At 33.6% G+C, this 18,202-nt stretch overlaps 1 protein-coding gene and 1 long non-coding RNA gene across 2 annotated transcripts in view; both read right to left on the reverse strand.

Annotated features, from left to right (window-relative positions):
- The window catches only part of LOC100370392 (CCR4-NOT transcription complex subunit 6-like), a 30,488-nt gene extending 12,562 nt beyond the window's left edge, over window positions 1–17,926 (reverse strand). Inside the window, exons 1-4 of the mRNA XM_002730880.4 lie at window positions 17,812–17,926; window positions 4,468–4,593; window positions 1,979–2,165; window positions 774–949 (exon numbers count right to left, since the gene is read on the reverse strand). Of these exons, the coding sequence (XP_002730926.1) occupies window positions 774–949; window positions 1,979–2,165; window positions 4,468–4,579 (475 nt within the window). The 5' untranslated portion in view covers window positions 4,580–4,593; window positions 17,812–17,926. The remainder of the gene's footprint in view (window positions 1–773; window positions 950–1,978; window positions 2,166–4,467; window positions 4,594–17,811) is intronic.
- On the reverse strand, window positions 7,606–8,674 carry LOC146730294 (uncharacterized). Its single transcript, XR_014927426.1, has 2 exons — window positions 8,262–8,674; window positions 7,606–7,925 (listed from the first exon to the last, which is right to left on the reverse strand). It is a non-coding gene; the product is annotated as an uncharacterized LOC146730294 (long non-coding RNA).
- Window positions 17,927–18,202: the final 276 nt, after the last annotated feature.

Here is an 18,202-nt window from a genome sequence, read left to right on the forward strand (position 1 = left end):
TAGAGAATTAAAGATATCATTACAAAATGAACAAATCCGAGAGAGGATCACATGTAGTACCTATATATGTAATATCAAAGCAATTGGACTTGCGTTTTCAACAAGAAGTCGAAAATATCACTTTTTACCAAAAATAACAAAAAATATTCACCAAAATTAAAGAATTGAAGATATCATCATGAAATGAACAAATCTGAGAGAGGTCTACCCAAGGTACATATACACCAAGTATCAAAGCATTCGGGCTTGTAGTTTTCAAGAAGAAGTCGAAAAAGTAAAACATTGACACGGACGACGACAATCACTCATATAATAAAGTCGAAGTCAAGACAAAGTCGACAGCGGAGCTAACAAAAAAGCCAAGGCATGCGAGAAAAACGATCCATAGCATATTAAAATTTTATTGGAGGGAGAAAGGCTAACAAAAATAGATACCCCACTACTTAGAATACTGAGGAATCAAATCTTTAAATTTGCACATATTTTAAGGTTGGGGACTGAACAAGACAGGAGTAGGCCATTATATCTGGGGGTGGGTATTTATTCAGTATTTATTTTGGGTGATCATTTGCGTTTATCGCAACTTCTTTTTCAAAGAGACACCTATTTTTGCTCTGAATCCCTACTCCACCCCTACACTAATAATGATCTGTTCCCAAAAACTTTTCCTGCAGCTATGTTACAGAAAGAAAACATGCATTGCTTAGAACTCAAACTATATTAGGAAATTTACAATACTAAATCGAGATAATTCCCGCTTTGTCATTTCTTACCTGCCAGGTTGTCCAGCATATAAAGAAGTAATTTGGATGTTCCATTTGGCTCGCTATAAAGGCCCATCAATTCTGATGACAACTGATTCCCTTTCAATCCTAGTGTCTGTAGCTGAAACAGCCTGCCCAACTCGTAGGGTAACACTCGTAAACAGTTGTTATTGAGCAATAATTCCCTTTAAACAAAAAGATCATAAGCAGGGATTGAAATAGAATTTTTTCCCTGTATGCATAGTGTGCATGTTGAATTTGAAATTTACCTGCACTAACTTGTTGTGAAATGCACCATTTTTAAAGTTTAAATCAAATTTACGGGTTCTCGATTGATGCAATCACAAAAGAATTTGATTTTTTTTAGTTGTCTCACAATGTTGGTTGAACTTAATTTAGGCTTAGTGAATATAATGAGAAAATGTTGTGTTAAAATCTACATGCACAGCATGCACATTATATTTTGAGTTTACTTGCACTAGCTAATAATCTATGTGCATAGTGCAGTGTGCACCAGGGTATTTCGATCCCTGATAAGCAAATTTAACCCTAACCATATTCCTTGACTTTTCTTTCAGACCTTCTCATGAACTTTTAATACAATATATGAAATTTGAGGCTTAGTTTAGGGTTAGGTGAAAATACTGTGCAAATTACATTTCCCAAAAATTTTATTTTATCAATTATTGTTACTTTCTATAATCCATTTTCCCCTATCTCCTTAGGATCTAATGGTTAGCCCCAAAAGGAAGTTTGAGCCCAATATTGCACTAATGCAATGCATTATTGAGGAAAAACTTCCCAATTAATATGATGACTTTTATTGCCCTGAAAACCAACTAAATTATATGTCAATTTTTTGAAATGTATTAACAATATTAGCATTTATGTCAATAACAATATACAACTTTTTAGCCCATTGCACAGAACTGAATTTTGAGAAAGGAAGGAAGATTTTGCCACTAAGGTCAATATAGGGTAAAACACTGCAATTAGGTTCAAATGTCACAAAATTGGCATAGAAAAAAGGCAAACGCATAAGTTTAATATTAAAATTAATTTATTTCTGGTTACGCTGAGATTTCCAAAATCAAATCAGCTTTACCACTAGAAGGTAATTTAAAACGCAAAGGAAGTCAAGAATTGTTTCCGATGGAAAAGATTTCATTTATCCAACAAGTTCTACAAAGATCACCACTCACATAGTCACTCACCTGAGATTCACCATATCTCCTAGTTCTGCCGGTAACGTTCGTAATTTATTTGAAGACAAATCTAAAAACATTAAATTCCGAAGCCTTGATATATCAGGTGGTATTCGAGATAAATTATTACCATTCAAATATAAAGAAGTCAAATGATGTAAAGTCCATAACTCAGGACTAAGATTCTTCACAATTCCTGAAAAGATGAGAAACAAAAAATATAAAGTACTGACAAGAATCTATAAGATAAAAATATCAAACTCAGTGTTATCCCCACATGGCGGTCCTCCTCGAGTCTTGACCACTATGTTTACAACTTTACCACCGGACCTGATGGACCTGAGAAATGTACTACAGACGTGTGAAATACAGTTGCTGTGTTCTCCCCGCAACACACACGCTGGTGGAGACCACCACACTCAAAAAAACATTACCGCCTCACTCAATTTCTCCACTTTCTATTGTCTACGATTTCCACAGCTACAATTCTATGAGACTCATCTTAGATGTGTGTTTTTTTTTTGCCATAAGCAATGATGATCAACGCAGTCTGAAAGCATCTAAGTTTATTCAGATCGGTCACGTACTTGTAAATAGTCTATGTCACGTAAATCATTGGTCACAATGTCAAAAAAAAAAAAAGGTGTTGCAAAATGAATAAATGAAAAGACAAAAATAGAGGCATAAAATGCCAAAATACCATATACAAAATATAATCCAGTGCAGTTGCTTACAACTACTGTACTGATATGGAACCGTTTTTGTAATACTGGCTCCTACACTAATCTGTGAAAGTGCAAGCAGAGGAACTACCGTAAAATCTGTATTAAAAGCCGCATCCCTAAGTCGCACCCATTATTTTTGAACAATTGAGAACCAAAAATTCACCATTCCTCATATGTGTAGATTCTCTAATAAAAGCCACATCCCCTCTGTTGCATTCCACCATTTTAATAGAAGCCGTGGCTTCTAGCTTACCAAATTACTGTATGATTTTAATTTGCAGAAAACGTTACTTGAAACAAAGATGGGATGAAGCAAATCATTTCACTGTAATTTTCTCCTAAATTTAGACATGTGAATGTCAAAGGGTCAACATCATACTACACTACACACACAGCTATTGAATCTCTATTGAATGTTTATACACATTACCCTTGTTGCATTGTACAGGTGGTATTGGAGAAGTCTCTGTCTATACGGTTCTGGCATACCGTGGTGACATGTTATATCATTGTACTGGTATACGTCTGTCTACGCACAGACACGGCTCAGGTAGCACAATTTTAGTTGTTACTCTGTACTTCAGTAATTAATTCACATGGGACTGTTTAAAAAACAGCATTGTTCAGTTGTTTTTTCATTAATGCAGTGTTTTTGGTGAAACTCGATAACCTACCCCAGGTGCATTTTGGCGGGTGCCGGTTTCCAGAGATTTTTGGACGAGAAAGTCTGGTGGTGAAACGGTTAATTGAGTCAATCAAAAATTATTCTATTAACTCAAAAAAAAAAAAATTCCATTTGTATTCTATTAATTCACTATTGTTTACAATTCATGGTATTTGTTTTTGATCGGTAATGAAACATCGTCCAAGAACGATCTTTCAGATAAATGAGGTAGTGATTGTTTATTCATAGTTTGTGGGTTGTACTTGCCAAATCATGTTTAGGAATTATTACAACGAATCCACATTCTGTCCCAACTGTTATGAACATTATGTAATCAACCGTTCATTCATGTAAAACAGAAAGAAATAATGGTGGTTATTGTTGTATTCAAAAAAAGAAAAGAAAAATACCTTTCTAACAAGTAAGGATACTAGAAAAACTACCAGAGATGAACACCAGAGATTTCTTTCACAAACTCACTCATTAGCATTTTGTATTTCTAGGAACATAGGTTTGTCTTGCGACTTTGTGATCGTGTCACAATTTGCGTGACATCAATTCTTGTGAGATCTTCATAGCATATCACACAGTGTGCATGCCCATGTTTTATACATCCTTGTATATAGAGGGTACAGAGCGAAGAATAACATCATTAAATGCTTTATACTATGCATTATGTAAGACAAGTTTGAAATATAACGCAAGTACAGGTAGGCTGTATACATGACCCTTAAAGGTCGCACATCCTGGCACTTCTGAGGGTATTGTTTGTTCATAACCATAATTATTTTCCAATAGCATACCTTAAACTTGGTCGTTTTCCAGAAAACAGATTGCAGTACTTTGAAATTTATTATCCAGAAATTTGTTTCCCCAGAAGATACCAAGATGTGTGACCTTTTGAGGTCAAGCACAAGGCCTACCATAATAACGACAATACCTTTCCCTGAATTTTTTACAAGTCTCTTGCAAAATTGAAGTGATTGAACTACATGGTTAAACTCATGAATAATTCAGTACATGTAGCAGTAAACAGAATTAATAAATCTCCAAGATACACTAAAATGGCCACATGGAAGTTATGAAAAAGACAAAAGATTTAAACTTACCATTAATTTCCAATTCCGGCCAATGGGATGGTTTTCCTGAAGCAACTTCTTCTGCTGACATTATCTTATAGGCCCGCCGAGGATTCGGCGGTTCATACTTTTCTTTAGGCATGACGTCAGCCTTATCTGCAAAGGAACAAAAAAATATCATAATAAAAATACATTCAAGAACTGTTTAACAGTCAGTTTAAGCTACAAACAAGATGACTGATACCAATTTTGTTGATGACATTTTTTACTCAACCAAACAAACTCAACAGCTAACCACTATGAGATATTTCGAGAATTGTAGCTAAATATACGGCAATTAGAAAAACGACATAGATAGATGCATTGGTTTTACAATTTGACGAGTTGGAACAAGCACATCCCTTCTTCTATCTTCTATTTATTTTTATTTGGTCCTCGGGTAAGCGCCTACCCCCATTTTTTCCCGATTTTGTATGTTCAGGCCCCTGGGCGCGTGCCCGGGGTAATACGGTATGTAATATCAAAGCAATTGGACTTGTGTTTTTTAACAAGAAGTTGAAAATATCACTTTTTACAAAAACTGACAAAAATATTCACCAAAATTAGAGAATTGAAGATATCACTACAAAATGAACAAATCTGAGAGAGGTCCACATGTAGTACCTATATATGTAATATCAAAGCAATTGGACTTGCGGTTTTCAACAAGAAGTCGAAAATATCACTTTTTACCAAAAATGACAAAAATATTCACCAAAATTAGAGAATTGAAGATATCATCATGAAATGAACAAATCTGAGAGAGGTCTACCCAAGGTACATATACACCAAGTATCAAAGCATTCAGGCTTGTAGTTTTCAAGAAGAAGTCGAAAAAGTAAAACATTGATACGGGCGACGACGACGGACAATCACTCATATGATAAGCTCCGCTGGACAAAGTCGACAGCGGAGCTAAAAAGTTGACACGGATGACACCGGACAATCACTCATATGATAAGCTCTACTCGACAAAGTCGACAGCGGAGCTAAAAAGTTGGTCAGTGGGTCAATCTTCTTGTGGAGAACATTGTAAATTACTTTGTTTCATGTGTGTAATATATTTTCACAGATTTGGAATTTATGTGTATTAAAACTCATGCAGTGCAGTGAAAGTAGTGAAATTAAAATATTCCACAGCAATTAAATGTTCACATATCTACATGTATACATGTAAACATATAAATGGATATTTCAAATTTTCAACCAAGCGGCAAGACTTGTTTATTTTTCATTGTTGTTTTTCAATAAAATAAAGATGGAAGTGTATAAATGATAAAGCCGCGTTATGGCGAAATAAACAAGAGACTTGTTACCCTTGTAAGGGTTTCTTTGCTATTGAAAAAAAACACTGAAAAATAAACAACGACTGTATGCAAATCTACCAATTGATGAATAACTTGTCAATATCATATTAGAAATTTTTAGTAGCAACACTTGAATGTATAGGCCAGAGTAACATTTTGCATGCACATGCAGTGACTGGTTGGGAAGAACCAGACGTTCATGCGATTTTAGATAAAATAGTAGTGTTCTTTGCTGCTGTTTTAAATGTATTTGTCCCTGTTAATAAAATAACTTACTTGCTAGGGGATAATAAGCAATATTTGTTATTGGACATTTGCTTGCTGGTTGGCAAAAATATAAATGAATAATGTCATAGTGAGACAGCCTATTAGCCACAAAAATTGCACACAAAAATGTACAATTACCAGTCCCACATAACGAACATGTAGCCACTTAGAACAGACCTGTAAATTGTTATACATATACTGTACTACTACATATTTGAGTTTATATTATTTCAAAATAGGCAGGCTGACAACAGGTATCCAATTTTAAGGCAGTTCTGGTTGTTACATTGACCTATATCTGATGTTTAACTCAAATTATGCCGATTAGTTCTAACATAGATCTAAACAAGCGTTTAGCTCATACATACATGTATATTATTATGAAATTTCACACGACCCAAAATTGTTAACTATTATTGCTCGATTGAAAATGTAGACAAAAGACAAATATATGTGGTAAACCAAAACAGCCAACCTACTAGTCAGTGTCATCGTGCACATGATTCAGCGGCCACCATATTCACACCTCTTGTAAGAATTGCTGATGTGGACACAAGATTATAAGATCCTTATCTTTTTAAATCACCAGGTGCAATTTACGTAGACATAACTTTTCCGAGTGAATTGTTCGGTGTTATTTTGACCAGGCAACACAGACTACTAAATGTAGCCAGCTGAGCAATAAACATTAAAATAACATGAATCAAAAACACTAAACTGACAAGGTTATTATTACCGGTAATACCTCAATTCAGATTTATTTACAGTATTGGTGAAATATTTTCTGTTGTGTGATAAATGCACAACAGTATTAAAGTACCGTACTTCCCCGAGTATAAGCCCCTCCCCGAGTATAAGACCATCCCTCTGTTTTTGGAAATTTAACGAGGCTGGGAAGATGGTTACAGTTTTAAACGCACCAAAAAATTATTTTTTCCGAGGTGGTCCTTGAGTACAAGCCCACCCTTTATTTTTTCGATTTTACATGTTCAGGCAAATAGCTATAGGCTTACTTCAATTTAAATAAATTTGAATAAAAGTGAAGATTAAAAATAGAATATTGTGACCAAGTCAGAAATTCATTCTTTGACAGCATGACTGAAAGTGATACTAATATTGTTTTTACAAATTTAATTTATAAACATTTCAATATGACTACCCATAGATTTGTCTATAGTCCGAAAAATTTTTGTTATGCCAATGTCAGGATTTGTTTTAGAGTAACGTGATTCTCATAAAAGTATGTGGTGGTGAAATTTTTTGTTTTTGTTACTTTTAACTGTATATTTTCATACAAAAAAGTGACTTAATACTTAATACCATTGTATTGAATAATTAATCTCTGTCAATCATTATTTAAATGTGTATTCAATGTATGAAATGTCCTCCAACTTACAAAATAACATTACACAAAGTGTTGCCACAATTTATAGCTAAAGGTGTATCATTAGCCAGTGTTCTCCCCAGAAAAATGTATCAGAGTGGCGGCTAATTTGCATATAATTTACATATCATTAGCATTTGTCTGAAGATAAAGAAAACAATAATGACAGGCTTGCATGGATGAAAATGTGTCTTTATTTTTTAACAAATTTATGTAAAAGATTAAATGAATCTGCTGCTGTGTGATTTCTATGTAATGTTGATTCTTCGGACTTTCATGGAAGCCCAGTGATCTGCAGCTTTTGAGAACGCCGTGATTTTCTTTGCTTCCCACTTCTATTAAATGACATGGCCTTCTTGTGCATCTCCGAGTGTGCGTGTTTATCGATAGCATATATTTCGTAATAGTTATACATGGCATAGAATTCCATACCAAAGAACTATTTCTGGATGTTTTTAAGTTGAATTTTCCACATATGTGTCACAGCATTCCTAAAAGATACGAAATAGGAGCGAATCAATACTTGTATTTAAAAAATATCGTCACGATCGTCACGATCAACACGAAAATAAACAAATTGCCGCCATTTTGAAAAGTCGCTAAACTTAAAAATTGCCACGATAAACTTTACCCAACTATTTCAAAACACAATACTAGTATTAGTTACTTTGATAAATCGTAGCCAACAATTTTTGAACTTCCAGAAAGAAGGTCGTTTCCAAAAAAATGTTTCGACGATCGGCAAAAAATGAAGCCATACAAAAATTTACTAAACTAGGTCAAAACTCGCTTCCAAGTAAAACGCTACAAATAAATACTTTTTCTACCTTTGCCATCGGATGTTTCTCTCAGCCACGTATATTTTGTTGTCCATTGTGCATCAAATCTAGAGTTTATTTTTTTGCACTTTTCGTTGTAACATCATCTTGGACACGTTTAGTACCACTGCCGACAGGGGTACCGGTGACCGCGTTGCTGGTGGGTTTATCGCTCGCAACCAGGGGCCCAGCAGGGCGTTCTACGCGGAACCACAACGTAATATTTCTGCTGTTTGACATCGTTGCTTCTTCCAGCCAAATATGTTACTGAGAAAATACTCGCTATTACCCCAATTAAATAGGGCGAAAGTGTTTATTGTCGAAGTACGAAGCTGTATTAGTCCATTGTCTTTGCGTAATCACTGACATGTTTCCATTCACACCTGATTTGGCTCACAGTACCGGACGCTGATGACGCTGACTAACAGATTCGCACGTGTATTAACAAGCTAAAAGAAAGAGTAACAGGAAATGCCACAGAGTAGCGGGCAATCTCTCAGAGTAGCGGCATAAATAATGGAGTAGCGGCCCCGCTACGCTAAAACGCTTTGGGGAGAACACTGATCATTAGCAAAACAGTGTCTAAAACTATATTGCTGTTCCATTCTTTTTTTGCAATCACAGTAAAAATGTGGATGTATTGCCCATATTATTCCTATACTTGATACAAATTCATTCACTGAAAAATATTCATTTAATCATTTCAAGTAAGGGCTGCGAATTTGCTAAATAGTTGAACGAAGTGTGTTTGTACAAATTACAAATGATACAATGTTTTTTTATTTGGTCACCGTAGCCATGAATCTAGAAACATGTAAACAGCCCTGTCATTGGCTTACAATGATCAGTAATTCATATATATTTAACCACAATGTCATTGGGGTCATGGCAATTTCATAGCATCAAAATGTAAAAGTATTAATAAAATTAAAAACAAAAATACAATTACACATCATTTTTTCAAGGCTTTTTTTTACTATTTTCTTTTCTAATTTTCGACCCAGTGAGTATAATCTGGAAAAAAATTATGCAAGTTTATTTTATGACAAATGACTAAAGTTGACTTTGGTTAAAAGGGTTAAAAATCCCCCAGTTTGGGAGAGAGATCTTGACATGAAATCAAATTCAGGTAAACAAGTCAGCGCCTCACACGTCATTTTCAATAACTACTTGACCTTTGGAATGATACACATATAGAGATAAATTATATCTGATCTTTATATAAGGGTACAGTGTACTGCTTTACATTATAGAAACGAGTTACACACTTGTAGAGAGAAAACTATTTCAGATGATAGGCGATTAGAAAAACGTGCATTTCAAAGGAGTTACTGCAACTCACTCATTCATGAAGGCCAATAAAAAACACCATACATGGATAAAATCGTGCAATATACGTAAAAAATCATTTCAACATCCGAAAATATTGTAATACTTGAAGCACAAATTAAAATTTTCAGTAATTAGGGGTTGATATTCAAGATTCAGAACTTAAAGCAGGGGAATATTCCCAGAAATCCTCAATAGTTTTCACATGGCTTCCTGTCCCCCTACATTAATTGTTTCATGCTGAGAGCTATCTGCAATGAATATTACTATCACGGTTCTCCCCAGGGCTTTTTAGCGCCGCAGTGCTCGGCACTATATTTGTGAATCTTGACGCTTTACTTGGGACCTTGGTGCTATGTGTTCCGACCTCGGCGCTATGTGTTCCGACCTCGGCGCTATGTGTTCGGACCTCGGCGCTATGTGTTCCAACCTCGGCGCTATGTGTTCCGACCTCAGCGCTTGATTTTATATTTGACATGCCAATATCAGATGTGCAAAAGGTTTGTTCGCCACGCTGGTCAACCCGACCGGCACTCAAAATTAGTAACCACCACGGAAACACTTTCGACTAGGACTATTGTTTAATTGTTATTATGTACCCATCGACACGCATCCTGCCAGTGGTGGATTATAATTTGTAAACAATAGACCTAGTCGCATGATACGCAGCAGCTAGTCAATTTTGTAAAATTAGCACCTCTTTGTTTGTAAGCAAATACTTTCTGTGATAGACACAGTCTTTAGATTGAAAGATAAAATTCTTTCAAAATCAATTCCACCTTGATATAACTTTGTCAAAGGGAAGTTCACGATCAGTTTACGCTACTCAAGAAAAAAACGTGTTTATTGCGTGATTTGGTTAAATACATTTGAACTGTTATCATCGCGAATCATGTAAAAACTCTTTTTTCAAGACCTTTTTACCTTCTAAAAATTGCAAATCATCTCTTTCGAAAACCATCATGCAGTTTTTAACTGAAATTGATGCCAATACATCACACATAGTAGCACGACTTCGCTTCACTTCCACAATGTAATTTATATGATCACTACCATTCGGAAAACTTCAGATTCTACCGGCAATACCATGCGGCATTTTGATTGGTTAATGGCATTTTTGACCCATCAAGTCAAAGGACACATGCCGGTCAACTAATACGTCACACTCATCATGGCTGGTCTGTGTTTTTTACCGAAGCGATCGAGTGATCAAAAATAATCACTCCCGATATTTACTTTCATTTCATATCAAAAAAAAAGAAGTAACATTTTTTTGCATGGCATCATGACTGAGTAAGAGGAATTATTGGTATAACCGGTTTATAACATCGCAAAGTAAGTTATGTCGCGTCGTAAATTTGATGATCGTTTTGAAGTTTTATCTGTTTGTTCATTACTGTATATGTAAATGTTCTAGAAGTTGATGTTACGAATAATAAATCACAACCGCCAATTAATTTTTTGAAGGAGAATGTTTTTGGAGTAAATAAAATCATGAAATTCGTGAACATATTTCTGGCTTAACGTTTCGAATGCATTTCATTTAACGTTAATAATTAATCAACATTAATTAATATTGCAACAATAATTTATTTGTTTTTGTTTTTAGTCTGCAGCATTTGTATTTCGAGAATGTTTCATTTTTGAATCCCATTAAAAAAAATATTTGCACTGACCGAGCTCATTAATATTCATAATTGGAAATGAGTTCTGTTAATTAATTAATTAATGAAATGCAAATTATTATGCAAATTAGTTACAGCACTATACATTTTTTTCTGGGGAGAACCCTGACTATAATATACTATAATAGCAATTCTTAGCAAAAACAGAAAATATTTTCAATGGAATTTATCAATATTATTTATGTACATTGTGTACCATGCTGGTTGAGTAAACAAATAACTAGAATAGTACTTGTTGATAGCAATGCAGAGTTCAAAATCCAGATACTAGTAGGTCATTCATGATTACTTTAGATTACTGTACTTTGAAATATTTTGTAACAGGTGGTTGTAGGAATTGCTTGTTCCCCAAGCTTTCACATCACATTTGCCAAACAAACGTCACATGTGGCAAATATAGTTACCAAAAACTACATAATTGTAACATGATAATGAATAAATATTTTGGTGTTTTTTATTAGTACACATATCATGATCGTTAAACCATAATCGTCAAACCACTAGGATGGACAAGTAAACTGTTTTCTTAATTTCAAACACGTTATATTAGATGAATAAATGTGTTTGAATACACATGCTACTTTTACAGTTCTGACAGGGGGAAAAAATGAACACATTCAGTTTTTACAAATGCTTTTGTTTTGATGAGTTTACAAGGGTTCACGATTATGACCACGAGAATTTTATTGATTTTTCTCTATGAAACTCACCAAAATTTGTCTCTTAAAGGGGACGTCAAGGCTAACAACATAATACTACCCGATAAAAGAGCTCGCCAAATGTAAGAACATGCAATTTACAGTTTTTTTATATCACTTTTCATTCTCTAGATATTCAACTTTTCATCAATTTATGTAGTCCACCATCTTGATTCTTCAACAAAGGATTAAGGGTAAAGTATGATATCATAGAGTCTGTTGTCAGAAATTGATTTGTACTTGTTTAATATGACAATCATCAGTGTTGTTCCCGAGTATTTGAGGAAAGTTTACTGCGCTTGCCCACAAAAATGCTTTGTTTCAACTTTTAAGAAACAACACAGTATTGATTGTGACAAAATCATTATGCAAATTGTAATATCAATATGCAAATTAAATTTGGCATTTAGGAGAATGCTGAATTCCTTGAATATACATAACTTGCTCAAGTTGGCTTAATGGTGTAAGGTAATGTGCGCTTATATTGGAGATGTGCTTCTAATGGAGCAAATACTGTATATCTCAGTAACATTAATTTTATTCATACAGATATATTACGTTATATCAATGCACTTTTCTGTGTGGATTTTCCCCACAAGTTAAATGATCTGTAACTTAATACAAAAGTGTCTAGTTTCCTTGCAATAAATTTGTTGCTGAGCCTGTGTGCCCTCTTTGCCAATATGATGTGTCACTGACGCACATAGTTTTTTTTTTGACGTGTCACTGACGCACACACTGTAGATCTTTGTTTTTGAGGCGTCACTGATAGAGTTTTAATGCAACATAAATAGTTATGCTTTTTTCCTTGCTCACAATCTTGAAAAACATCTTACTATAGTTTGCAATTTGGTGAAATGAAATTTACATTTTATAAACAGAATGATTATTTGGAAATCAGGTGACAATACATTTTAGTTTATGTCATCAGAAACTCCATACAACGACATGCAATTTTCATGGGACATGCTGATTTAGCACATTTTTTTTCTTTTCAAAATTAATACAAATGTTTGCGAGTTTGGGAACACATGAAATTTTGTAGCATTTCATAAGGGGTCTTTAAGTCGGCAAGTCAATTTACCTTAATTTTATCTGCAAAAATTCCCTCACATTATCAAATCACAAAATTGGATTAGGGAGCGTTGAAATCAAACTGTTTAATATGATTGTTTGACCACAGAATGTCAAATATTAAAGTAAGACCTACTCATAATTTGTTAAAAAAGTTGGTCATAAATTGCATAACTGTTCATTATTAAGTAAAATCATGAAGCTATTGTCCCATGGCACCATGAAATAATTTTCTTTTGTGTGTTACTTTTTGAAATTTTTTTATTTTTAGAACAATTCCATAGACCACAATGCTATTGCATTGTTTGATACTTTTCAAACCTTAGATTTTTTAGTTAATTCTGGACAACAAAACGTACCCTACCACAATATATTATATTTTCAGTCTATTTCACCAGCCTACAATTTGAGATATGGTATAATATCTCTGCTATAGGAACCTATGGTAAAAGCATACTGACAAAATTGGTTATTATCCACTAAAATACAACCACATCTTCTCAAAAATTTGGCTGGTGACCGCCAACTTATTTAAAGTCAATATCATTATATTGTTCCGGAGCACAATTTATTGCAGAATGAAAGAATTCTGCGTATTATGAGGTTATTATGAGGATACCTCAAAGGTTGCACAAAGTCAGTACAGCGGAAATATTGACCAACGCACAGCGGAGGTCAATGCGTGGCGCACTTTATTATTAGAGGACGCTTAGGCACGTAATCATTCCATATTTGGAATTCGCATTTCCTAATATGGTAGAATGAATATAAAGCGTAAAATACCACAAAGTTACGGCACGCTGTCACTTACAGCGTTACAGTGACAGACGTATATTAATTGCTTTTATAAATAGGCTTCTACCTTAAAGATAAAGATTCACACAATAAAATGAAACCATGGCATTGCTATTAAAACCTTGCCCATGGTATGTACAATTTATAAATTGGGCCACATTTAAGGTAGCAATGGGGAAAAAATTGATCTAGGATTCAGAAATTCTATAAAAGTTACTAAGCTTGCCATAAATAACCTATACATCATCTGAAAGCTTGGATATAGATGAATATGGTAGTGATTATGTCAAACCAAGAGATTACCTTGCGGCCAATTTCACTATAATTGACAACAATAAAGGAAATCACTAAGCAGTGTTCTCCCCAGGATTTCGTCAAGGATGGAGGCTAATTTGCATAATAATTAGAACATGATTTTTTTAATTTATTCATAATGTTCGTACATTTTTTTAATTATTCGTAAACTGCTTATATATTTGTATTACCATATTACTTTTAGTTTTATAATTTAGAATGAAGACACGAGTCAGCGCTTAAATCAGTAAAAAAAGAAAATTAATATTATCTGATATTGGTGCAAAAATATGACAAGATTTTCGGTTAAATGACAACAATAACAACTGAAATGTATAAAAAATCCCTGGCCGTAGTGGAAACTGAACATTGTATTGGTCGTAAACAATCATGGCAGCTTGTGTGTTACGGCAGATAGGCTACACACTGAAAAAAGTAGGCCAAAAGGTCACCAACCATGATGGAAAGCAAGTTGAACTTTTTGACATCACGTTTTTATGGCCTTACGTGAAGCCTAAAATAATTTTTTTGATTTCATTGATGTTTTAATTATTAGTACTTTCATAAAAAGTTTTATTTTCAACATTGGAATCAGCATTTCTTTGAATGATTCTTGTTTTCAAATCAGACATCGGTCATGGTGTGATCGGTAAGGTAAGGTAAGGTAAGGGTATAGACTGAATTTTTTACTGTGTCTTTGGATGTGATCATGCACAATAAAATGGTTATGAATATAGTAGTAAAACTTCCAAATAGGACATTGAATAAAAGTGTTCGGGCACAAAGTGTTGATACACACTTTGTTAGCCAAGGGAGAAAAAAAAGAGAAAGAAAACTCCCTTTGATGCCATTTTTCGCCAACTTCTGTCGACTAATTGCTTCAAAACAAAGATAATACTTTTACATGTATTGGGTTTATTGGGGATTACCAGGTGTGAATAATCAAATTAGCAGTTTTGAATTAATTACAAGCAAGTCTAAACAACAGGAATTTGAAAATGACTGTGACAGTTTATCATGATTCTTCAGTAAACTCTAACTGACTTGCTTTTTAAATGGTCAGCAAAGGATAAAATCAAACACCACACATGCTAATCGAAAGCACTGGATATCGAAGGGATTTGTAACCAAAAACAATCACGTTGCAAGCTTTTGATGTCAATAAAATTTTCAAAACCAGCCGACTAATAAATAAATTAATAAATAAAATACAGACAGCTTGTTTGGTCGCCAATTTCAATCTAGTAGTTTTACCAAGCAAATTGATCATAAAGTAAGCTTTCGATTTAGCTCATAATTGTCCAAAGCACACGTTTTTAGCAATTATGTCGTCATAGCCATAGTCATCACAATCTGAAATGAAATGGGATCAAGATAATCCCAATTATCTTAGTTGGATACATTTGTCTTGTTTCGTATTAAAATCTAAATCTGAGCATTAACACAAATTTTAATCGAGTTGAAGGACATGCACCAAGATTGTGATGTGATGAGTTAGTTACATTGACAGAAAATGCTAGTGAATATGTACTAATCTATATGATAACTTTACATTTTATAAAAGCAGTGAACAATAAATAAGATGGATTAGAAATAATCCTAAATTGATTTGTATAAAATGTGATCATTGTTGATGTGTCAAGTAGTACTGTGAAATCATTTCTGTGTAAGGAAATCCCATCGTGAAGTAGGTTTTTCTACATGTCTGTATACCAGCACTCACTGTAGGTATTCTAATTTAGGCGTCACTCTAATTTAGGTGTCAGGTGAGTATAAAAGGCCTTAATTTGTTTCTAAATTACCAGTAGACATCATAAACAGTTGAAAAGTTTATATTGTTGGTATTTTCACATGATAAAAAAATACCTGAGTGAACATACAAGCGTGAACAAAAAGTTTTTACCTGGATACCATTTTTATATCATCTTTAGTCACTATTATTTGGAAATATACACCCAAATTATAGAAAATTTCATGGCTAAATTTTTTTATTATTTTTACAATTTTCCGAAAAAAAAGAAAATAAATATTTATCTATCATTTCTTTAAATTAAATTAAAATTAAAAATAATATTAAACCAATTTTACAACATTTATTTGTTGGTAATACTTGCATAAGAACTATTCCAACTTTTGTAATACCTTTCTTTGTACTTTCCTTATGAGTGTTCAACTTTCAATACTTTTTGTAGAACAAGGTTGTGGTTGTTAAAATGCACACAACTCAAAAATTAGTTCAGACACACATACTGCTCCTACATGTATTTGTCTCTCTCACTGTGATGGAAACAACTGGAAATATCTATGTTTTAAATTTGAGCACTTGGCTCACCCTTAAGACAGGAAATTAATTTTGATTTTGTAGAAGGACTGTGCATATTTCTCTGAACCACTCAAAGATATCACTAACAAGATTTCTACATGTGATTTATTTTCACATAATCCGCCAAACATTTTCAGATTGTGCTCAGTTAATGGTAAATCCTAAAAAACACAAAGAAATGAGATAAATAATATATTCTATTATTGTAACACATTACCACAAATGCTAATGATGATTGATCAGATTTGTAAAAATCCACTAAAATACCAGTACATGTAGTTATCACTTAAATTTAAAACCTAATTTTTAAAACAAAGCTTGGTTGTTTTTAAAAAAACAGCAAACCTGTAACAGCTAAAAAGGTCAATTCAGTTTGACACATGCATTTTTATTCAGTAGAAAGAAACGATTGTTCAAAGGTTGAGACCTTGTCCATTGGTTGGTCAACACATAGTCCCTTTCTGTGGGTAAACATAATGAATACACCCCTTCAATAAATAAATTGATTTTTAATATTTACTTTACAAATTTAGGAAATAATAATTTTGCATAACACACATAATATTCATTTTTATGCACCCTAAAATATGTCAATATTTATTCATACTATTACTAAATTCATACTATTACTAACACTTTTTTTCAGCAGCAAAAAAAAATGACAATCTTTTTAATTATTTTAATGATTACAGTTCCTAAGTCGTGAATAAAAAAATCGGAATAAACAGTAATCAAGACGGACATTCAAGATGGATAGTAGGTCAATACCACATGCAACATTTCTGATTGACAATTCTTGGGTATGGGGAAGCCCTCACTGTTAACCACGAAAAACACTTATCTACAACTGCGTCCACAGCAAACGATCAGACTAAAGAGCCACGGCAAAGAGCCAATATTTTCCAGGTGCACATTTGACGCGTCACAACAATGCGGTAATTATGCAAGAAAAATAAAAATTGCAAAATAGTCTTATGAATACACGTTGACGAGATTGTTCTTTTACGTAAAACGTATCGTACGTTGTGTACACACAGGTTTACTATTAGACAAAGAGACCTCGACGTATGTTATTCTAACGTTGAAAAACGCTTAAATAGTTTAAAACTAATAGGATCGGCAGTTACATTTTTACCGAAAATACGTCACAAATCAATTATTGTATGAAGAGATGTATAAATGTTGGTATAATAACAGCTTTGTCGGTCAATGGTAGAGTGGTGGTATTTGCAGAGGGAACTCTTATGAAAGACGTGCTTTCGATTTTACCGCCTCGTGTTTGCTTCTGAAATTTTACAAAGTATGGATGTCAATTCTAGAAAAAAATAAAATAATTATATTTTTTGATAAACGTTACTCACCTTCATTGAACTAAAATTACGGTACAACCGCACGATTGTCAAGAATTGGGGGCAAATTTCGAGAAAACACTAATATCAGCAGGAAAATCCAACATGGCCACCAAACAAAAAAAATAGGGGAATTACCTTACCGAAGCCACCTGTAACGAAGCCTGTGATTGGCCAATTATCGAATATGTTTGAATACATTATCCTCAAATGTCAACATTGGGAACTTTATTCATCCTCGTTCAAATAGAAGAAAAACTAAAATTACTAGCTTGAATACGGAAATTGTATCTCATAAACGTTGTAGTACGTTAACAAACAAATAAAATATTTTTGCTCGTACTCCATGAAGCAATCAAGTGTAAGGAAGGTCTCGGAAAAAGAGTTAAATATTAATTTAATA

Source organism: Saccoglossus kowalevskii, chromosome 19, assembly GCF_978046115.1.
Source record: "Saccoglossus kowalevskii chromosome 19, keSacKowa6.1, whole genome shotgun sequence".
In the NCBI taxonomy this organism is placed as follows: domain Eukaryota; kingdom Metazoa; phylum Hemichordata; class Enteropneusta; family Harrimaniidae; genus Saccoglossus; species Saccoglossus kowalevskii.